General features: G+C 43.5%; 1 protein-coding gene across 1 annotated transcript in view; it reads right to left on the reverse strand.

Annotated features, from left to right (window-relative positions):
- PID1 (phosphotyrosine interaction domain containing 1) overlaps positions 1–19,624 on the reverse strand; it is a 229,086-nt gene extending 209,462 nt beyond the window's left edge. Inside the window, exon 1 of the mRNA XM_008576249.1 lies at positions 19,453–19,624. Coding sequence (XP_008574471.1) covers positions 19,453–19,482 — 30 coding nt within the window. The 5' untranslated portion in view covers positions 19,483–19,624. The remainder of the gene's footprint in view (positions 1–19,452) is intronic.
- Between the last annotated feature and the right edge of the window lie 4,876 nt (positions 19,625–24,500).

A 24,500-nucleotide genomic window follows, 5' to 3' on the forward strand; every position in this document is an offset into this window, starting at 1 on the left:
CCTTTCCCTTTTTTTTTTTTTTTTTTTGTCTTTTTGTCTTTTTCCGTGTCCGGCAATGGATCGCAACCCTCAGTGTTGCCCCCGTACCGGACCGGGGACCGGCAATGGGATCGCAACCCTCGGCGTTGCTCCCGCGCCTCGCTCAGCCAGTGAGCGGGAACCGGTCTATATGTGGGATCCGAACCCTCGGGTGGGAGCGCCGCCGCGCTTCCCAAGCGGCGCACTATCCAGTGCGCCACCGGGCCGGCCCGTCACTATCACTTTTAAATTGAAAGTTGCTAACCTACACTTAGCACTTTGGTGCTCACTGATTGAAAACATGCATGAAGTCCAAAAGCCACCATGAATAAATAATTATTTAAAATAAATATTTATTTTAATAAAGCACTCAGGATTTGAAAAGTAGTTGACATATTTGCAGCATATATTTTTTTGGCCTAGGAAATACATTATGCACGGAAAGTAAGCAAATGCCTTGAAATAATTCTATGAGCCCCTTAAGTTATAAGATCCATTGATCAAGAATTATTAATCAGTAATAACAGCATTTTAATTGAGTCTATTCCACTGTCGGTATTCTACCCAGACCCCCAAGGATGTGAGCTCTAACATGGCCATGACTTTGCCTTCTGCTTTGGCCAACTTTAATCTAGTTTTAAATTTCTGAAGCAGGCTTCTGCTTATAGTTATAATGTGAAAACTTTAAAAAATGTTAACAGTTATGAAACTATTATGCTACATAAAAATTCTCCTGAGTCTGAGATGCAGAAGAAATGCAAGAGATAACAAATAATTTGCTTTATCACACATATTCTTATTTAACAGTAGGTATTAACCACTTCAATCAAAGTTAAATTTCCTATTTAAGGACCAATAATTGAAATAAAAAAGATAAATAGCATTAGTTCCTTAACTTAACAAAAGCAGGCATCTGCTAAGTCCTAAGATAGACTTTCAATGCATTTTACAAGAAATCAACAATATATCAATTTCTTGCAGTCCTTGGATCAAAATGACTCCATTTGTTTCCTTCATCTATAACCCAAGAAATGAGTTTAGATGACCATCTAATACAAAGATAATGCCCTCTTAAACAAAAGCCAAAAAAAAAGAAAGAAAAGTAGAAGAAAGGAAATGAAAAAAAAAGCAATGGCTTTGAAATAACAGCCAAATTTATTTTTGTCCAATTCAGTTCTGAATTCCAGCCTACCAAGAGCTTTTAGCCACTGACAAAGGAAGATGGGAGAAAGAAGAGGTGGTGATGGCACCTTGGGAAAACTATTTTTAAAAAATCTAAAAGGCTCAATAGTTAGCAAGAGAGTTCAAAGAAATGCAGAAATGGAAAGAACATCATTCCCATTAATTGTAGAGAAAGAAGCAGGAGAGAAGTAAGAAAGAGAGTCAAAAAAAAAAAAAATGGGAGAAAACACAGATGTGGTCCCAAATCACAGAGCAATTCCACCCTACCTGCAAAGCTGGGATCCCCTTCCATGCAAATTACTTTGTATTTCCAAAAGACTCCCTCCAAGTGTTCACTGAATGCTTACCCTGCTCCCACCTTCCAGCACACATCCCTGCAGTTCACAGCAAACACACACCTTGTGAGTCAGCCCCCCCGTTCGGCAAGAGCATTAAACTACATTATAAAGAAAAATGCCAATTCTCTGGGTGAAGAAATAGAAGAATCGGTACTGAGCCTGTACTACTTATCATGAACACTGCAGGGGAAAGGAAACGTAAATTAGCAGGTTGTTTTTAAATTCTATGTTCTTCATTCCCTAGACTGACTGACTTCGAGAAATCCACCGAGCTATATCATTCAGACAGTCTGTCAACTTCCTAAAACAGATACTGGCTGTACGCTATACCTGAGTATTTAAATATAATTTCCTCAAGAGGATTCCTCCAAGGGGAATACTAATTTGAATGTTCTTTGGTTGTACAACACTTCCCCTGAATTTGCACTTTTGCAAAGCCATTTATTTTCTGCAAAGCATCAAGCTCCTAGAGAAAAGACAAGGGGGTGGGTGGGGAAGGGGCAGGGGGATGCCAAGCTAACTGGTGCCAGATGAGCTTTCATGGATCCAGAGAGCTTTGTTTTGAAGATTTCCGCCTCGTGTTAAATCAAAGTAGCAAAGCAGGTCTTAAAGACGGGGGAACTATATTCTATACCCAGAAGGTCAAGACTGCCAAAGTTGGAAGTATTTAAATTTCTGGGCTAAAGAATCCACATTGTCCTAGAGTGAACTTATGGAGTCATTCACATTTTTAACCAACAACTACAACTGTTTCTTAAGAAACAAAACTCAGACAGCCTGAGACTGGGTCTTTATGGCTATTTTGGCCAAAATAGCTGTATGCGTCCCCGACACCATTTCCACTCCAGACTCAGAGATAAGAGGGATTCATTTTATGATGTGTACCAAAATTACTTCATTTGCTTTGGATTCAGTAAAAGCATCATTACTTAAAATGACACTCTGCTTTTTCAGAGCAGAGATTTGGCAGGAAAGTGAGAGTGCCATACAAATTATAAAAACCTTAAGATTTATAGCAGATGCCAATAGCAGGGCTACACCCTTAGAAACAATGAGGACAAAAATCTTTCCCCAAAGATGGGCCACAACATGGAAGCTGTGGGGCAGGACTATGCAATAATTAGGATTGTCTTTGCTCAAAGTCACTTAAGAAAGTAAGAGTATGCATGTAAGAAAAATTCCAGGTCGGGGGGAAATCGCATGCTTTCTTCATCCCCCAGTTAGCCATGTACAGTTTTTACAAGGAGAGAGTATCCACATGCAAGCCATGCACATTCACAGGTTTCTGGTATCTTTGAGAGCTTTCAAGCATGAAGAGCTTTTCAAGGCTCCTTCACTTTCCTATACGTATGATCTGCTCCACACATCACCTTTTGTGAAACAGAAATTGAAGATGGAATATCAATCGGTTCAAGGAAAATCCTGCCAGTATATTGGAGTTTTGTAGTTGTAAGCAATAGACACCAACTCTGGCTCACTTAAATAAAAAAAAAAAGTTATTAGAGTGACACTGGATTGAAGGGAGGATGGAAGGACCAAGCTCAGAAAGGAGAGGAACAGAGCAGCTCTCAGGGTCTCTGCAGCAGAACTCCAGACGATGTTCAGAAGATGGGGGGCAGAATTAGCAGCTCCGGCTATTTCAGCCTTTTTGTCACCCTGCTCAGGATTCCAACTCCTGGAAGAAAATGTCCAATCAATCTAGTTTAGGTAACACATGACTCCATAGCTAAAGGACGGCACACTGATTAACAGACACCCCCCCAAAAAATGGATGGAGTCTCCCCATGAAGTGAATAGTTCCCCAAAGCCAAAACAGGTGCTGTTACCAGAAGATGGGGAATGAAGCTGAGCAGAAAAGAACACAGATACACACATGTCCACTTGTACTTCTACGTAAACAGTCTTAGCATTCCTGTTGAATTGTTTATTTTTTTAACTTGGAGACACAACTTTGGCAAAAACTACAACTAATGCTATTACCCAATAGTCTGTGTTACAATGTCCCATATAAAGGACCACATAATAAATTCCAGGGTCTTCAAGTTAGAAAAACATTTGGGGCTCCAAATGAGCTGATGTACACTCTTCCACTGGGTAAAGAGGGCTAACTCTTGTTTCTCTTCTTCCTTGGGCTGTAGGAAGCTCGGAGCTAAAAGTTTAAGGCTTGGTTATAACCTTGGTTATAAGCTTAGTCTAGCTTTCAAGTACAATTAAATCCCTGGCATTTGAGGGGGGTTATTTTGACCTTATTTTAATTTTCAATCTTTCTTTTATTGAAAAGTACTTTAAAAGCCTGTGATTTTTTTACCCCTAACTAGCCAAAAGCCAATCTTTTCAGAGCTATAAAGGGATCTAATGTAGATTTGTATTTTCTGAGTCCGTAGGTTCTTAGGACTTTTGTATACCATGGGCGACCACATCCTTTCCCCTTTTTGCTACTGTAGAAATAAGCTTGTGCAGCAGAAACTATTTCAGATGAATTTCTGGTTTTAAAAGATGCTATAGGAAGAAAGATTAGAATGTATGACAGAGACACACAGACAGACCTAAATCTGGGTCTGATTCTAGTGTGCAATCATTTTCGGAATAGTTATCCACACCTCCTCCTGCAAGGGTTTCAAGTGGAGCAGTCAGCAGCACTTTCCCACCTGTAGTAGCCTCGTCCAGCTGGGATGGAAGATGGAACCTCGGGAACCAGGAAGCACACAGCGCCTGTGCTTTCAGGAGCCAAGTGGATGTGCTGAGCGGCGAGGTCCAGCTCGTTGTCCTACAGCTCAAGCCTCTGTGTGGGTTAATTCCAAGTACTTTGAATGCTAAACCTCATCAGAATCCCACAACTGGAGGAAATGGGTAGCGTTAGGTAAACGGTGACACACCTGGGAAGATGGGTGAGAGTGGCAGCAGATCTGCTCCCAGGGTGACCAGAAAATGCCTACAAAGTGCTTTTGAGTGTTTTCTGGTGGAAACAGGGATTCTCTAAATAGAAAGACATTGCTGCCATTATGGAGGCCTTTCAGTTGGCGCATTTGAATGGTTCTTCATGGGCTGATAATCTGTGAGGAAAACATTGAAATCCATTCAATTAAAAACTATTTTCCACCCTCTAAATTTCCCCCTTTTGGGAAGCAATCTGTCCCAATGTATGGAAGTAAAAATCTCCAAAATGAGCCAATATCATAACAATAAGAGGTTTCAGTTGCCTGCTGTGGGATATGCAGAAAACAGTGATCTGTACTTGGTTAAAAGTAGAAGAAGCCTCCCACTTCTGCCTGGAAGCCCCCACGTGTGCTCAAGATTAGAAAATAGGATGAGCAGCCACGCTTCTAGCTCCTGTGTGTTTTCCCCAAAAAGAAAGGCCCACCCCATCTACCCACTGCAATCACACAAACCCCAACACACAGCTCCCAAAAGATGGCAGGAACCATCATCATCTGGGCAGCTGAAGGTGAGTTACCACAGTTGGGCTTGGAGAGGAATAAATGTGCTAAACCAATGATATCAGTTTAAAAATGAGCAATCACCTTGGTCTTTAAGAGTCAGGAGACCAAGGATCTAGTTCTGCTTGCAGTCCTAGGTAAATGTGGGATTGAGTTCTCATGTCAGACAAATGCAAGAGCTGAACTAGATTAGGGTCCCCAACTCAAGTACCCCCAGGGCCCAGCAGGCTTTGTAAGTCAGTGAAACATGCCAAATAATGCCTGGGACAAGCTGGAGGCCACATCCCATCGAAATGGAACAGCAGCTGCTCAGTGGTCACTATAGGCAAATCCAGGCCCTCTACAGTCTGACCCTCCCATTTTTTGAAAGAATGGAGGAATCCAGATTTCCTTATAAATTCCTCTAACTTTTAAGTCCTGTAAACTAATTTGCAAAGTTTTTAAACACACTGAAGGAGCCAAAGGAAACACTTCTGCAAGCTAGAGCCAAACCTCAGACCCACAGTTTGTCAACTTGCAGGAGCTCACGCTCTGTATTGAAGTGCCCTGCTAGGGCCATCTTCTCCCCTCACTTGGAAACCCATGGGACGATGGCATCTTCAAGGCTACCAGAAGCCCTGCACTAAGTAACCAGACTCACTTTGTTTCACCTAAAACTTCCCCAAATTACATAAAGACTTAACCTTTTGTGGCAAGACTCGTACGAGCCACTTGTTAAACCCATGATCCGTGGAACACACTTTGGGAAACACCACACTTGTGTCACCCATTTGGCTCTAAAGTTCTGTGCTTTTATTCCTAGTTTATGTTTGGATCTGAAGTAGGGAAAGAACTTAGTATGTACTGACTCCCCATGATGTAGCAGATAGCATGCTCAGCTCTTTGTGGTCTATATCTCAGTTAACAATCACAACAACCAGGAGCTAAATGTTATTATCCCCATTTTCAAGTCAAGAAAACACAAATACAAAATACAAATCAGAGGTAATCCCTAATAAGTATAGCAGCCAAGATTTGTATCCATGGGTGCCTGATGAAAAACCCCAGGGTCTTTCCACTATTCAACAGTCTACATGGACTACGGGTGGCCTGATCTGTAACCTAAAGAAATAGTCTCATCATCTCCTATTTCCCCCAAACTGCCCAGCCCTGTGGCTTTGGATCTGCTTTTGTTATCCCTGAAAATGTTCAGATTCTTCATCTGAAGGACATTGGTTTCCCAATAGAGCCAGATAATCCACCAGCACATTCAGCACCTGAGCAGGTGTGATAATGTCGCTCAAAGTAATGATATATTAATAGCCAACAGCTGCATTGAACACACAACTAACTTCCGTGGAGCACACGTATGTGCCAGGGACAATGCTAAGTGCTGTGAGACTTCCTGCCCTTTCCATTTCTTCCTCTTACCCCTCGACTTCCCATTGTCCCCTCCTCCTGGCGTTCCTGCCCATCTGCTGTCCCTCCCCTCAACCTATTCCATTTCTTTCTTTCATCCCCAAAGCGAATAGAGTTAGGGATGGAAGTTTAGCATTTTACTTGTTGTTCTTAGGATGACCACACATCATCTTGGCTTATGGCTGCTGTTCCAGTTCATTATCAACAGTGTCTTCATCACCTCAACAGGACCCTAGATTGGACAGTATGCCACCTGGTCTCTTCACATAGCTATCAAAGTCATATATTCCTTGCCCTTGACTTTAAAGGAATTTGAATTGAATGTCTCAAATGTTCCTCATTGAGGGGAAAAACATTATAAAACTAAAGTCAATGAGTATTTCACATACACATATTTAAACGGCTTTATATATGTATGGTTGACACATAACAGACTGCACAGTTCAACGTATGTATAAACCCACAAAGCCATTATCATAATCAAGATGTTGAACATTCCCGTCAACCCAAAACTTTCCTCAAGCCCCTTTCTAATCCCTTTTCCCCATCCCATCCTCAGGCAACTACTGCTCTGCGTTAGGAAGTTTTACCTTCTCACCAGCGGTGTATGAGAGTTCCAGTTCCTTCACATCACCATCTACACTTGCTTTGGTCACATGTTTTTTAATTTCACCTATTCTAATAATTGTGTCGTGATATCTCATTGTGGTTTAATTTGCATATCAAACATCTATTCATGTGCTTATTTGCCATCCATATATCTTATTTGTTCAAGTAATTTGCCCATTTTTTAAAAATTGGGTGGTTTATTGTTTTATTATTGAGTTACATCAGTTTCTTTATTTATCCTGGATCCAAGTCCTTTATTACGTATATGATTTGCAAGTATCTTCTCCCAGTCTGTCTTATCTTTTCATTCACTTATCAATATCTTCTAAAGAGCAGAAATTTTTAATTTTGGTGAAATCCAATTTTTTTCTTTGTTGATTGTGTTTTTCTCATTATTCTAAGAAATTTGCTGCCCAACCCAAAGAAACTTTTGGATGCAATGGCTATGTTTGCTGTCTCTTTTTTTTTCTACTACCCTGATTTTAGTAATGTTTACCTACATGTACATGACATCACAAAGATTTTCCTATGTTTTTTTCTTTAAGTTTTATACATTCAGGTCTATGATCCATTTTGAATTAATTTTTTGTACACAGTATGAGGTATAGATTGAAGAATTTGGGTATGTTGTTGATGCTGTTGCTGGTGTTGTGCATAAGGATATCCAATTGTTCCAGCATCATATACTGATAATTCTATTCTCTTTTCTCCAGTTGCTATGATCCAAATGTTTACACCCACACTCCCCCAAATTCATGTTGAAATTCTAACCCCTAAAGTGATGCTATCAGGAGGTGGAGGCTTTGGGGAGGTGATTATGTCATGTGGGTGGGGCCCTCACAAATGGGATTAGTGCCCTCATAAAGCAGGCCCAACACAGGTCGTCCACCCCTTTCATTATGTGAGGATACAGGAAGAAGGCACAATTTCTATGATCCAGGCAACTATTCCTTACCAGACACTGGATCTGACAGTGCCTTGATCTTGGACTTCCAGCCTACAAAACTGTGAGAAACTAATTTCTGTTGTTTAAGCCAGCCAGTCTATGGTATTTTATTATGGAAGCCCCAGCAGCCTAAGATACCAGTTAACTATCTTCTTGGCTCCTTTATCAAAATCACATAAACTTCTGATCAAAAAGCAGAACTCTTAATAAAGACTAAAATTTAAAACATGCATACTCTTTGACTCGGCCCTTCCAATTTTGGCATTTTGGTCTAAAGAAATACAAGGCCAAGTATCCTAGGATATGCACAAGTATTGGTAACAATACTATTTACAGGGGGAGAACATATAAGAACATGGACACAACCCAAATACTACCACATAGGGGATTGACTAAATAAATTACAACCTAGCTCCACCATAAAATTCTATGCAGGTACTGAAGGAATGAGTTGGTGCTATGTGTATTGACCAGAAAAGATGCCCATAAAACACTCTAAAGTGGAAAAAAAAAGTTGCAAAGTTATATAGTCCATTTTCTGCTGCTATAACAGAATACCTGAGACTGGGTAATTTATAAACAATAGAAGTTTATTTGGCTCACACTTCTGGAAGCTGAGAAGTCCAATATCAAGGTGCTGGCATCTGGCAAGGGCTTTCTTACTGCACCATCCCACAGCAGAAGACAAAAGGGCAAGAGAGAGCACTGGACTCACTTTTACAACAAACCCACTCCTGAGATAACGACATTTATCCATTCATGAAGGCAGAGACCTCATGACATAATCCCCTCTTATTAGGCCCCAACTCCCGACACTGATGTATTGGGGATTATGTTTCCAGCACATAAACTTTAGGGGACACATTCAAACATTCAAACCTCAGCATGCATGTGTGTATAAATATGTATATATGTATGTATATATATATATATATATATATATATATATATATATATATATATATATACACACACACACAGTATGATTAATATTATTGAAATACATGAGGAAAACCTAAATATTTGTTTTCATATTTGTACAGATGACCCCCAACTTACGATGGTTTGACTTAAAATTTTTTGACTTTATGATAAGTTTATCAGGATATTAAATGCATTTTTAACTCATGATATTTTTGACTTATGATGGGTTTATTGGGATGTAACCCCACTGTAAATTAAGAAGCTTCTGTATATATTTGCAAAAGCCTGGGGAAAGTTGTGGAAAAATAACTACCAGGTAGATCATATGGGCTTCCTTCATTGGCAGAATTTGGAATGGGAGGAGGGTAAGATTGTTAATTTCTTTACACACTTCTAAACTGATTTGTTGCCCTAAGCAGATATTATTTTGCAATTTTTTACAATCAAGAATAAAATAGTAGCCACAACATAGAGCAGATGCAAAATCCATTCTGCGTCTGTACTGCCACTTGGAAAAAATAAAAATTCTCATTGCCTTATTTTTCTTGGATGGGAGAAGTATATTGGTACATGACAGATACCCCCAAAAAAGAAATTCTTCACTACTTTGGCAATAGGGTCACTGTACATGTAATTAGTTAAGATGAGGTTATAGAGGTTGTACTGGAGTAGGTTGGTCCCCTAGTCCAATATGATTCATGTCTTTATAAAAGGGGAAACTTGGACACAGACACTCACACAGGTAGAGTGTCCTGTGAAGACTGGAGTTACACTGCCACAAGCCAAGAAATGCCAAAGATTGCCAGGAAACCACCAGAAGCTAGGATGGGGCATGGATTCTCCCTCACAGCCGTCAGAAGGAGCCAACCTTGCCAACACCCTGATTTCAGACTTTTAGCCTCCACAACTATGACATAATAAATTTCTGTTACTTAATCCACCCAGTTTGTGGTACTTTGATGCAGCAGCCCTCAGAAACTAATACACTAAGCTACCAAGAATTTAAGCCCAAAAGCAAAATAGCTACCATCAGTACCAGGTGCCACAGTCCCTAGCTCAGTTCCTAGGAAACAACCTCAGAAGACTTAGAAACCAAACAACAGCAGTTGCCACTGTCCCACATCCTAAGTGGCTTGTGCACCAGGATGGTGCACACACCTGAGGAAAAGCTGGCCCATTCCGATCAAAGCACGTGTGGGCAGAAGGGGCTACGGAATCCGTGTGTTTATCCTCAGACCCACAGCTACAAAGAAACTGTGAGGAAGGGCTTGTCATGAAAGGATCATGAGGGCTCTAGTCGTGGGGGAGGGTGACAATTAAGGAGCCCCTTCTGGTAACTCTCCGCTCCCCTCCTGTTCCCATGCACACAGACAACATTCCCTTCTGAAGAACAGAATGAAAAGCAAAAACACATTTTAAACCTAGAATGAGCCTTCCCTCTAAGAAATGGAAATTTAAAGAGCAACTCTGCAGTAACATAGTCCTTCGCCTCGTCTCATAAGGTTGGGAAGCATCTGTGTATCTTGGCTGCTGTACCCAAAAGACGAGCTTGCCCAGGAAAGCAAGACTTATGACTCCTAACGACATTTATTTTTTTGTCTTAAAAGTGAGTTCCAGAATAGGAATAAGTTCTTCATTAAAATAATTTATACAGTTACCAAGTGAAAACCAAAAAGAAAACAAAGTGCCAAACCAGATAAAAAACAATCAACCAGACGTACCATGAGGGTGTCCTGAAGGTCAATCTCAAGTACACTCTTTAGTCAACCTACATGCTTCGTAGTCAGGAAGAGGCGAGTCACAGAGGCCTACTACCCAGAAACCCTACAGGGACACTGACAATCTGGATTGTTTAAAAACAAAATCCTAAATCCTAGTCTTCCCTTTGTCTCAGCATGTCTGGAAAAGTTAACTTTTAAAATTAAACTTATGGGCTGGGATGTGAAATAAAGTCACTTTAAGGTGGACCTCAGCGATCTTCAGTCTTGAAGCACATTTCCCACACTTTCCAGAGCCCTCCCGTAGCAACACAGCACATGTCACACTCAGGGTTTGCTGCCACCTTCTAGGATGTTACCAAAAGGAACTGAAGAAGGAAGGAGCAGCAGTTTCATTTTTCTCTGTTTTTCATTTTTTTCAAATCCGCAGTCAATAAATTCACACTCAGTATAAAAAGAGTGCTCCATACAGACACATCCTTTTTGTCCCAGCATATGGAAGTTGGGATACCTAGACCACTAGAAGTAGAGTGACCAAACACAGTCAAAAGGCAATTTGGTTTCATTAGTGCATTCATTTCCTAGGGCTGTTGCAACAAATTATCACAAACTGGGTAGCTTAAAACAACAGGAATTTATTCGTTCACAGTCTTGCAGCCTAGAAGTCCAAAATCAAGATGCTGTCGGGGCCAGGCTCGGTGCAGAGGCTCTCAGGAAGAACGCCTCCTTGAGTCTTCTCGGTGGTTGTCGGCAATCCCTGGCATTCCTTGGCTTGTGGCAGCATAACTCCACTCTCTGCCTCTGTTTGCACAGGACCTTCTTTGTGTCTGTCTGTGTCTTCAAACCTCTCCTTATACAGACACCAGTCACTGGATCTAGGTTTCACTGTAATTCAGTATGACCTCATCATAACTTGATTACTTCTGTAGAAACCTTATTTCCAAATAAGGTGACATTCACAGGTACCAGAGGGTAAGACTTCAGCATATCTTTTGTGGGGATGCAATTCAACCCACAGCAATGAGTAAGATAGAGAGAGCTGGGACTGAATCTTAATTTTGGTCCCCCTTAGTAGCTGTGTCAGTTATAAATGCCAAAGGTACAAGTAATAAAACTCCCAACTAATACATAGGCTTAAACGAACAGAAGGGGATGTCCTTCCATCTTACAACTCAAGCCCCCAAAGCAGACTGGTTTTTAGCCTTAGCGTGTGTTGCTTCAGAACCACAATATGGCTGCTGCAATGCCAAACATCACATCTATGCCCTGGAGAGGAAGAAGGGAGAAAGTAGGGAAAAGGCTATTTCCACAAGAAGCTTCATTTGTTATTCATGGAGGTAACCTCTGCCCCTGCCCCCCGCAGTAGATAGCCTCTTATATCCCGGTAATTAGAAAGTGGTCTCTGCCAATCCTTAGACCAAGATTATCAAGGCTGGGTAGACCACTCATCCTGAGATCAAGGCATAACCATCGGCTGCCTGATCAAGTTAGGGCTTTGTCAGCACAGAAAAACGTAGGAGGGCTAATGGTAGTTAATGGACTGAAGCAAAAGTTACCTATGTTCTCTGAGTATCCATTATGTCATCCACAAAAATGAAAAAACAGAATCTCTGTCCCTTAGAATCTTCTCAAGGATTAAATATGTTTTCCATAATGAAGCAAAACGTTTGCTATGTGACACAAGAGGCGCAATGCTTTGGAGTATGGACCCGAGAGCCAGTCTGCTGGATGTGAACCCCAGCTCTGCCTTGGAGGGCTGCTGGGAGAACAACTAAGTGCCAGGAACACAGTAAGTGCTGAGTAAATGTTGCCCGCTAATGTCATTACTACTAACACTACTGCTAGGACTAGGAACGCAGGGCTGCAATGAACGGCAGCTAATATTTCCTGATTTTCTCCACACCTGGAGGTAAATCCAGCTAAAAAAGTAAAGATCACTCATAAAACCTCTGGTCAATGAGAGCCCACTAGTCAGCACTGCTGGAGTGTAAGGAAATGTTGCTCCTGAGATTGTGACCACTGCACCCTTCCCGCTGCAGCTGCCTTGGGTTGAATGTCCCACCAAAACTTAATCCCCACTGTAACTGTTGAGGGTGGGAAATCCTATTATGGTCATTGAAAGGTGGAGCCTTGAAGAGGTGATTAGATTATAGGACCATGTCATAGTGAATGGATGAAAAATGGTGGCCCTGGGCATTGCTTGGAGGGCTTTAAAAAGAGAGTGAATGAGGAGGTTAGTCTCTGTTCTCTCTGCTCTGCCATTTCACATTGTGACACCCTGCCATCACTGAAGTCACCACCAAAGAAAGCCTTCACCAGTTATGTTCCCTGGCCTTTGGACTTCCTAGCCTCTGAAGCTGTAAGCAAATGAAATGTATGTTTCATTTTCTTTATAAATCACCCAGTTCTGTGTATTTTGTTATAAGCAATATAAATGGACTAATACAGCCACCCTCTTTGGGCACCAAAGTCAATGAGCACACTCGCCAGACTATGTAGCCTTCCAGCTGTGGATAACTGGGAGCAATTGTCTATTCAGTGGCTTTTAGAATGACTTAACTAACTTAAAATTTCTTCTGAAGCTGTGGACTCTCAACCCAATGGTATACACAAGACTTCCTTGAAGTCACTTTCAGCATGACTTCCCTCAATACATTTGTAACATGAAAAGGCTAACACTTCATCCTGACCTTCAGACCATCACCTGGCAAAAACTAAAGGTGTGCTCTCAACACAGGCCCATTTCCAGGGTGGTCTTAGCCAGGCCCTTCCAAAACAGCAACCCAAGTGATCCCTAAGCCCCAGCCCAGCTCACCCCACACCTCCCACACCCACTATCATTTATGCTTATGAGGCTGACATAAAACTAAACACCATTACCTGCACCCCCAGTTGTAAAGGTAACTGCATTCAGTGGCTCACACCTTCCTATAAATCAAGAGTGAAAGAAGCTCCCTCAAGTGAGGAGAGAGCACAGATTGAGCCAGCCATTAACACACTGGCTCTGGCTTATCAAGACAAACTAGCCAGGATCTTCTTCATTGTGAACAGAAGTACCGAAAGTTGTACACCAAGAGATGTACAACTATTTAGCCCCACTTTGAACAATAAGGGACAAGACTGTGAGTCCTCTAAGTTTACAACTATATCTTCCTTCTTAAGAACTCCCCCCACCCATCCACCCACATCCACAGCATGGTGCTTGGGACCTAGTAGATGGACAGTAATGATTGATGGTAGAGAACACAGGAGCTTGGACATGAGCTCAGCACTCTTTGTTCCTGAACTGACCAAAATCTCTGCAAAGTAGATCTCTCCATTTACAGACAGAGAAAGCAAAGCCCACAGAAGTTACAAAACTAAACTCAAACATTGCTAGTAAGCGAATGAGTCAAAATTATTTATAAAGAGACATTCACCTTTTTTCTAGTTATTTTTTTACCCAAATCTTGATTCAGGAAACAACCTGGGTAATAATGTCATTACCGGAATCTCCGTTATCAAACTAAGACTTCAGTAGAAACATAACAGGGCAGAGGAGTCCTGGGCCATCAGGCATGGGACCAAAGACCTCAGCAAGATGAGAGACACACGTGGCACCAGCGCTAAGTGGAAGAGCTCACCGAGACATTGAAAGCATTGACATACGCCAAAGTCACAAAGCAAATCTTTGCCTTTTCCCGGACACCTTCCATTTCCAGTTTGGGGGCTGAGGAGCTGGACCTGTTGAATACTCTGATGCTTCATCACTGTTTAGCAGCTAAATTTGTATCAAAACATTTTTTTAAGTTAACACAGAATGATAGTAGACGAATGCCACTAGATTTTAAGGAGGTCTCTGGACAAATATCTCAAATATTTCTTCTTGCTCTACTCACATAAAGCCTCCATTCAGATTTGTGCCCACGGGGGATGAGAGAAACACACCGCATCATTGAGTGTTTCTGGACTAGTCTTATTTGCTGACCACTAAGAAGCCCTGAACTGCTGCTATTCACAGAGTAAAATATCCCTGCGGAAGGCAGCTTGATCCCCAGCAGCACTGGGGCTGTGCAGCTGACTCCTCCAGAGCCTCTCTCCTCCAGGGCTAATTCACATGGTAGAACGCAGTCAGTGTGGAGGGGAGGGTGGAGGGAACTAATCTGCAACATCAAACAAAATGCACAAATTGCCTAACACTGGAAGATAACCCAGCAGAGTCAACATGAAATAGATCTTAGGCAATAGGTAACCAAGGGGTGGGGAATTTTTCCAAGGCTAGCATTTTGCAAATCGCTTGGTAGAGACTTTGCTGACAAACTTGAAGAAAGACCTAATGACGTAAGATAGTATTTTACCTCTGGAGAGACTAAGGTCTCAAATTAATTTTTCTTTATGAACAATAAGGTCCATTGCTTTGTACTTCCTCAATTACAAGGTATGAAAAGAACAGCAAAATCTAGAATCCATTTATGAGGAAACTGCCTCTGTAAAAGGAGCTGCTGCTTATTTCTAAGCAACGGCTCTGGAACTCTCCAACCTCCTCCTTTCCTTCCCCCCATTTTTTTGTCTAAACTTCGAATGACTGCATATGATCAGGACTGATTATCAGCTTTCAAGGTTTCTAGTTTGGATAGATGCCACGTGCTCCAGTTGAAGAGGTCCTTCAATGGCACTTGGGAATTTTAGCTTAAGCATGACACAACAGCTTATTTCCACCAGAGATTTGGGCCACCAAAAACAGGGGAGCCCTTGGTCAACACAGGCAACCACGCCGCTTTAACAAGAAGTATGACAGCAGCCCCTTGGAGCCCACAAGACAGCCATTACTCTAATTCTATTCATTTATGACAGCAGCACCCACCAGTGTGTGTATAGATAGCACCATGCTTCGCTTATTCCTCTGCACTACAGTCAATTGGTTAAGAAATAAGTTTTGGAGTCAAACCGCCTGGTTCAAATTCTGCTTGGTTTGTTTCTAGCTGCCTGACCCTGGCCAAATCATTTTAACTCTCTGACCTTCAGTTTCTATCTCTACAAGATGGGGGTGAAAGTGGGTATGGGAAGTATATGAGCTAAATGATTCCTTTTTTTTTTTTTCCTTTTTGTCTTTTTTACTGACCGGTAACGGGATCGCAACCCTCGGTGTCGCGCCCGTACTGGGGACCGGCAACGGGATCACAACCCTCGGTGTCGCAAATGATTAAACAGAAACCTTTACAGAACGCCTCGTGAGAAGATGGTTACACATACACTCTACGATTATGGTTTGCTAGAGCTTGCTTCCCCTACATGCCTACTCTCACAGTTCGCTCCATCCTCGTAAGAACTGTGCCACAGACAAGGATGTGTTGGCCTCCTTTATTTGGAACTCAGTCTTGATTCATATTTCCTCTGTCCTCCTCCTTTCGTGACCTCCAGAAAATACATCTGGTAGCTTTCTAGACATGTGCCCTGGGGAGATACACGTTCCTTATGGCTAAGCCAGTCCACACTCCTGCATACATTGATCTGTCACTTCTAAAGGATTCACCCAGCACAATAACGAAACCAATCAGGAAACCCAGGCAAATTTTAAAATATCAAGACCAGAAGTAATTTCATCTCTATTACAGAAAAAAAAAAAACAACACGACTTAGCGCCTTTTTCTGCTGAAAAGTCCCCTTTACTCTTCTGAAAAGAGCCTGTTTCAAACCTGCTTCTTTAAAAATGTATAACTCTCCCGAGTCCTTCCAAGAAAAAAGTCCTCTGTGCAGAAGTGAAGGTGAAAAGAGAAGAATTAATATGTATTCATTTTTAAAAGTTGGGGTGGTAATTTAAATCTTCATATCCCTTTTGCTGCTATTATATTTCTGGTGGCAAGCGAGGGCTTGGGTGGGATGCAACACACGTTTTAACATTCAAGGGAGCAGATGCACTTGCCGCGGTTCGTGCGACTGAATGAGAAATTACCCAGCTCAGGCGGGCTCGGGGCAACAGGTCCCTTCGCCTGTGCTGGATTTGGGTCAAACAGCTAAACCTCAAATCAGAAAATATCAGCATTATTTTATTTTGGGCCTAGAAGTGGGAATGACAACAATGCTCAAACCCAATCAAAGATGCCATTGCCTGAGCAAGGGAGGGTAACTGCCTGGCCCAAGCAAAGTTCTGCCACACTCCCCCATGGTCACCGACCTTTGGAATCAGTGTCATCTGATAGGTACTAATAAAACCAATTAAGAAAGGATGTCGTTCTTTACTTCCTTCACCTCACTAGTTTCTAGGTATTTACACAACGGACTCCTAGTCCGATCGGGAAGCTCTGGGGACACTTCCTTGAAGCATCTTCTTCACTCCAGCTCATCTAAATTAGCAAGCTTGCATTAAAAATTAATGAGAAAAAATTAACGAGGTTGTATGAGAAGATTTAAAAGATATGTGGAAGGAGAGCGGGGCTTAGTCCTTGTTGAAGAGCAGGCTCACCGACACAGTTTCCACGGCTATCCTCATGGCCACGGAATCTGGAAGTGGTAAAGCATCCCACTCACTGATGAGCAGGAAACAACGTCTCTATACAGTGGTGCCTTGAGGGCAGAAAGGGGAAGAAATAATCCCAGACAGCAAAACAGAGACCATGACAAAGATAACCACAAAGAACGCAAATAAAATATTATTACAAACAGCTCACTCACCACCGCACCCTCCACAGTTCACTCCCCCAGAAACAAAAAGAAATATACAGATTGTGTGTTTTCAGGAAAAGCCATTATTTGAGAAGAAGCTTTTTCCCCATTTGGCTCACTTTTATAATCTCAAGGCTTGAGATGTACTTTTAAAAGAGAACCCGGTTCACTGACTGATTTAAATTTGGGGAGCATGAAGGTGAAAATTCCCACAGTGATTGGATCTTAGTCAGTGATAAGTCCTGCTTACCTGAGATTTCCAAAGCCTTAAACCCAGGCTCTTTCAACATGACACTCTGAAGTAAAATAAACGCACTGTAAATGCAAATTGTAATAAACCAGACTCGCGCCAAAATGCACACGTGCACATTGCACAGAGGAGCAAGGAGACATTTCTAGCAAGGAACAATCTCCGTGGGGAACATGAGCCAGAACGCTTCCCTGCCAAGGATCATGTGCTCTGGAGCATACAGGATTCCCTAAGTGAAACAGGCCGGTAGGGATCATTTCAATAGACAAAAATCTACAAACTCTTCAGAGGCACAAATCACCAGACCATAAAAGCCACCTCACGGAACTCTGGCCACATTTTTCTAAAGACTTCCAAGAGCTACTCTCTGCACCAGGATGGGGAACCTGCCACCTCCTGGCAATCTTTCTGCTCCTTTGGAATAGAATTCATGCCTTGAACTGAAAGAGAAATTCAAGTGCACCAATGGCTTCTGGTGCCACTGCCAAAGTACTCGCACGTTTACATCACCTTCTGCCAATCATTCTGAGCCTGATGTTGATATTCGATGTTGATAAGACAAGCAGGGGGTAGGAGGCTGGTCACCTACCTCCCCTTCTCCAAGTCTAAAGGCCGATTTTCTTGTTTATTCTGTTTGAGATCCCCCTGGGGAATTGGCCCGGTATCTCAGAGCTCAGTTAAAGTGAACACACTCCCCACAAATCACAGCCCGGGAAGACTTGGGAAGGAGCTGCAGGGCATCTGTTTCTGCTAAATGCAATGCCCTCTGCAGGGGTTCCCAGTATGAGGACTCCTAGGCAAAGGTTAGCCTCTCCCAGCATCTGAGGGATTTGTCAGTGCCTGGGTTTTGAATGTTCATTAAGAAACCACCCAAGCCAGCCAGGGATCCTGGCCCCACTGTCCTAAGTCTTCAGATACACTCAGTCTCCGACGGTGCTGTATTTTATCACTTAAACACTTCTTCAAAGTTACTATGAAACAATGTGGCTCTGAGCCTGCCAAAAGTTTAACTGCAGGATTCAGTAGATTTTATGTGGTAGAATAGCTGCTATCTCTCTTGAGAATGTTTGCAAGCAAAAGGCAGTCATCAAACCTTGAAGCCAGGCCTATCCCAAGGCTCAAAGAGTCACCGGATGAGCTCCTTTCCAAAAACGCCCCTCTTTCTCACTTTGACCCCTCCCCAACTCCCTAGCTTCAGAATCCAAATCAAGGGCAGCTCGGCATTTCAGGAGACAGCTGTGAAAAACTTTTTGATGGGATGACCAAGGATGTAGCTATTCCTGGCTAAACTTGGATGAGCTCCTTTCCAAAAACGCCCCTCTTTCTCACTTTGACCCCTCCCCAACTCCCTAGCTTCAGAATCCAAATCAAGGGCAGCTCGGCATTTCAGAAGACAGCTGTGAAAAACTTTTTGATGGGATGACCAAGGATGTAGCTATTCCTGGCTAAACTTTTTATTTTCAAATATCTGGAGGGGCTTGAGTTCAGGGGAGAGGAAGGCAGAGAGCCAATGAATAGTAAAAAATAAAATAAAATAAGTAGCATACCATGACCAAGCCAAACCTAGCTTGATATTTCCAAATTAGATTGGCAAATGGATGCTTTCACAAATCATTTGCTCTGTCTTTCTTGGAGACAAAAAGAAAAAAAAAAAAAATCTGGATTCAAAAACCCTAACCCCAGACCAGTAAATTGTGTCCGTGGAACGCAATTTAAAATTGCTGGTCAGAAAGAGCAACGTTACATATAGCAACACGCACACGAATCCCTCCGAGCCAAAAGTTGTAACGCCCGAAGCCCTGTGTCAATTCCATCACCCCCTGACCCGCGCCGGGAGCCGGGCTCCGGATTCAACCCGCAGCATCACGTTCCCATCAACGCGTCTTCCAAGATCGTTGTGGGCAAAGCTCGGCAAGTGGGCAGAGGTACCCCCTCCGCTCGTCCGGCCCGTGCACCTCCTCCTCCAGGCTGGCCCCCGGCCTCCCCTTACCTGCAGGCGCTCCGTGGCCGGCTGCCACATCTTCTAGCCGCGGGGGTTGGCAGAGGAGACGCTGGCGAGACTCTGTCGATCGCGCCAGGGGGGCGAGGGGCTGCGGCCCCGCTTTACATCTGGGGTCGGTGTGGGCGGGATGAGCCGGTGGGCGCAGGGGCTGCAGGCGGGCGGCGGCGCGGCGCTCTGCTGCCGGCAACTGGTGGGCACGGCCGTGCGCCGGCTGTCCTGGCGCCCGCGAGAGCTCTGCGCAGCTCCGCCCGGCCCGGCCAGCGCACGGCGGGGGCGGGGGCAGTGGCCCAAATCCCAGCGAGGGGACCGTGGGGAGGCCAGAACCGCCGGCCTGCTCCCCGCGGAAGCCCCCATTTGGGGTTGGGGGCTGGGAAAGGGGACAGACTGGCTGGGGAGAAAGCCTGGAGACTGGAGGGGAAGGGGGCTTCCTGCAGAAAGAAAGAAACTGCAACCCCTGGGGTTCCGAGGTTTCCATTAGGCAGGAGTCTCAGAAGCGCCTGTGACATGCTGGCACTGTGCTGGGGAGAGCCTTCCATTCATTCTTCCCACTGGAGTTTGCTGAGCACCTATTATGCTCCAGCCCCCATGCTGGGTTTTGAGGATACCAAATAGAAGACAAGAGTATGTTCCTCCTTTCCTGAGCTTACATCCCATTTGGGGGACATTGTCATGACCAAGAAAACATGCATGAGCCCGTGCTGTCTCAGGTGGTGATCAATGTTGGGAAGAAAATAAAACAGGGCTGATGTTGGAAGAAGGGGAGAAGAGAACTTTTTAGATAAGGGCCCTGCGGAGTGTCTGGAGTAAGACTTGAAAGGTGAGAGGGACTGACGTGGTGAGAGTTGACATCCTGGGCAGAGAACCAGGGAGCCTGTACACGGGCAAGGAGGCAACACAAGCTCTCCTACCATTTATTCCTCTTGAGACCTGCCAGGTGCTGCAGGAGGCTCTAAGATCCCCAAGGTAAGCCACTCAGGGCTCCCAGGCCTGGGGGCTCAAAGGCTAGTGGTGGCCACCATAAAATGACAGGCCCAGCTCTTCCCCTCCTCTTGACAATGGTAGGAAGAGTTTATGGGAGAGAGGGATAGAGAGAGGGGAAGGAGAACATTGTGCATGTGGCCAGCCCAAGGCTCCTCAACAGCAGCAGATCTAGAGAGAGCAGGTTGGCAGGAGAAGGGTCCTCAGGGCATTGCATACTGAGACATCGGCACAGCCTGGGTCCTGAGCTACCTGTGCACTGCCAAAATAAACACCCATGTCTGGCAGGGTCTGCCCATTTTCCATATCCCACATGGGTACAGTGATTTCTACATATCAAAACACCCCAGAATCCAGCCCTCAGCTCGTCAGGTCCTCCCAGCAACTCTCCAAGGGACAGAAACCCCTATCTCCCAAGGCTCAGGGAGCACAGGGTTCACAGGTACACAGAGAGAGTCAGAGTGGCAGTTCAGATCCAGGGCCCCAAGCAGCCCCTTTGGGCCCAACATAGCCGCTATGTTGATGCCCCTGCCCAGGCAAGCTCAGGACCCCCCATGTCCCCAGGATCCTCTGGCAAAGCCACAGAGCTGCCTCTGAGGGGCTGGTCTCTGTCTCCACAGGCAGCCACAGGACCCTCCCATTCCTGCTGAATACCACGTAGACCTTCTCAGCTTCTTCTCCAATCCCTGCTACTTGCTCTGGACCTTCTCACGAGGTGTCTGTGTGTCAGCCCTATGTGGAAATGCACCTCACATGCTTGGCGATGTGTTCTGTGTTTTGAGATGATATTTTTCTGTTCGAATCATTCATCCTGCACACCTCCCACACCTAGAAAATTCCTGATGAAAAAAATAGACCTTCCCAGCCCCTAGTTCTTTTTTACCAAATCCCAAAGGAGAAAGAGATTCGCTTCATTACAAAAATCTAGAAAATCCAAATGTGTACATTAAACTCCTCAGGAAGCTAAAACAGGAATATTCAGTTGCCAGGGATGTCTCAGACTAAGCTTTGAAACCATCCTTAGCTGCAGATGCTTCTGTGGAAAAGTGATTTTGTTTTAAATAGCAGTGGGATGAGAAAAAGGCCTAAATTCAAATCACATTAGAGCGTAATCCTGTCTTCTCACCTCCGAATGTAATTAATTGTTATGACTCAGTAATATAGCCTTTAGCTCAGAGTATGTGCTATTTAAAGAGAAAAGGCTTCGGCTCTTTAGAGACTGCTTTCAGTTACCATCCCCACTTTGCAAACAGATTTGGTAAAGTAGAAAATGTGTTTAAACTCAAATGGCACTCCTGTTTCAATTACCTTTATGCCATGAATCAGGAAACTAGGTGAGGGGACAGGTGGAGGCTGGTGGGAGGTGACAAAAGGGGTGGGATGAGCTCCCACCCAAAGATTTTGCTCTTGATCTTCCCATTCAGGAGGAACTTGCAATGGAGGGTGAATGAAATAGAGACATCTACTGGCTAGAGGTGGGACGTACATTCTGATTTCTCCAGGTTCTGTTTTGGGACCTTGGAACCTCACCCTTCTTAATGAGTCTGAAAATGCTGCTCTACAATGTAAACTGGTTTGTTCTGAGCAAGGAACCACTCTTGAAATAAGCAGGAGTGCTTTGGTGCAATGAGTAGAAATATTGGCCACATAAGTATGTGCCTAATTTCATGTACTTAGCCTCCCAGAACTGTCTAAGCAGATCTAATCTTTTTAATAAATACTATTTCAAGGACAATTACAAGAAAGAAAAAAAAAAGATTTGCAAGGCCCAGATGAGTTATAAACACAACATTTGGTCCCGAAAAATAACGACAACCATCCCTAACTATTTCAAGGACAATTACAAGAAAGAAAAAAAAAAGATTGACAAGGCCCAGATGAGTTATAAACACAACATTTGGTCCCGAAAAATAACGACAACCATCCCTAGAAATTTTATTAAACCAGATATAATCTAGTGCACAATTCTGAGTCCTAACTTAAGCAACCTGGATGTCCAAATCAGCATAATTGTAGATTAAATTATGGTCCAGTGTATCAAAGAAATATTAAAACACTATGTAGCCATTAAAGAGGAAAGTTATGAAGTTTCATTTCAGCTGAAAAAAAATGCTTATAATTATAGTTTTTTGTTTGTTTGTTTGTTTGTTTGTTTCCTTTTTGTCTTTTTTCGTGACCGGCAACGGATCGCAACCCTCAGTGTCGCGCCCGTACCGGACCGGGACCGGCAACGGGATCGCAACCCTCGGCGTTGCTCCCGCCCCTCGCTCAGCCAGTGAGCGGCCGGTCTGCATGTGGGATCCGAACCCTCGGAGGGAGCGCCGCCGTGCTTCCCAAGCGGCGCACTGTAGCAGTGCGCCACCAGGCCGGCCCATAATTATAGTTTTTAAGTGGGCTAAAATAGGCATAATCTGAATTCATATATAAAATATATATCAGTCTCAATAAATATTGGAAAGGAGCTAGGACAATAGAGAGACTCAAGTTGAATCCTGGCCTTTAAACTATCTATATAGGTGACAACTTTTGGCAAGTCATTTCATGGACCTCAAATTTTTCATCTGAGGAAAGGGTGATAGTATTACTTAATACTTAAAATTATTGGGAGCAGTGAATGAGTTAATATGTGTGACATGACTGGCAGGTTTTAGGAAGACATTGGTTTTCATTCCCATTATATTTTTCTTCCTTTTTATCATCGAAATGATCGAATTCTCACAAAGTGGCCCATGTTTCCTGTGGCTAAGTCACTTCCATTTGGAATATTTTAGATTTCAATTATTTGATTTAGTTTCTCAAATAAAAGTAACGAGCCATATTAAAGCTCACTTACAATTCTAATTTAAGCAGATGGCCAGCAAGATTTATTATGGTTGTATATTTAGCAGAGTGATAATCAGAAAGTCCTTCTTACAGCATCATTAACTTTATTTCAAAATCACCAAAACAGCTATAGATGAGCAATATAGAAAAGTCTGAAAATTCATGAAACCATTTAAACTTCTCTGTAGTGACAGAGCCACTGGCCTTTGTCCCCACAGAGTGATAGGTATTTACTGAGATAAGATGACCCTCTTCCTCCCTTAAAAGGAAACCTTCACAGTTCATCTTTCCAAACTTTGTTATAAGGCAAATAGCACAGGACTGGTTAATACGCATGTTCTGACTCTGCTATCCACGACTCCCTCGTACCCTCACTGGCCTTAGACATGCGATAGGTGATTCTCAAAGATGGCTTCAAAAATCTGCTCTTCCCCAGTAAGCCTTTGCACTGTGACTTGCCTGGTTCTCCAATCATGAGATGGAATCTGTCCACACTCCTTGAATCTGTGTTGGACTTGTGATTTACTCGACCAATGTAGAACTCCTGAGCTTGGGCCACAAAAGACCTTGCAGCCTCTGCTCTTACCCTCTTGGAAACTGAGATCATCCCACAAAGAAGCCCAGACTGGCCTCCTTAACATGAGAACCACGTTGAGGAAGGCCAGGCCAACAGTTAGAACCCACATTCAGGCATGTAAGTGAGCTCATCTCAGGACACCCAGCTCAAGACACTGGAGGACAGGAGTCACCTGGGTGACCCCCCCGTGTGGCCAGCACAGGAGGTTAGCTGAGGCCAGGCCAAACTATAGACCCACAGAATTGTGACAACATCACGTGGGGGATTTTTTAACCCTTACATTTTGGAGTGGCTTGCTAGGTAGTGGTAGATAACTGATAAAGAAAACATCATTAATAAGTGTCAGTCTTTCCCAACACTTTCTAACAACCAATCTATCAGGGTTGGCACTAAAATGAAGCCTAGTCGTCAGACATAAAGGCTTACTTCCTGCTTTTGTTTTACTTCTGCCCTCCCAGTTCCCTCATCCATGCTTCCATCCGCGTCTCAGGTTGTGTGGGACATGCTTCCAAGTCACGCCTGTTACATTTTCTAGTAAGTCGCTCTGAAAGGAAGGTCAGAGGTGGGCTGTGCTCCAGCCACATAATGGTCAAGGTAAAATTTTTCCTGGCACTGTTGGCAATAAATGTGATGTTATCTGCTCTATGACAGCCCTGCC

This window comes from Galeopterus variegatus, unplaced genomic scaffold, assembly GCF_000696425.1.
Source record: "Galeopterus variegatus unplaced genomic scaffold, G_variegatus-3.0.2 Scaffold1316, whole genome shotgun sequence".
In the NCBI taxonomy this organism is placed as follows: domain Eukaryota; kingdom Metazoa; phylum Chordata; class Mammalia; order Dermoptera; family Cynocephalidae; genus Galeopterus; species Galeopterus variegatus.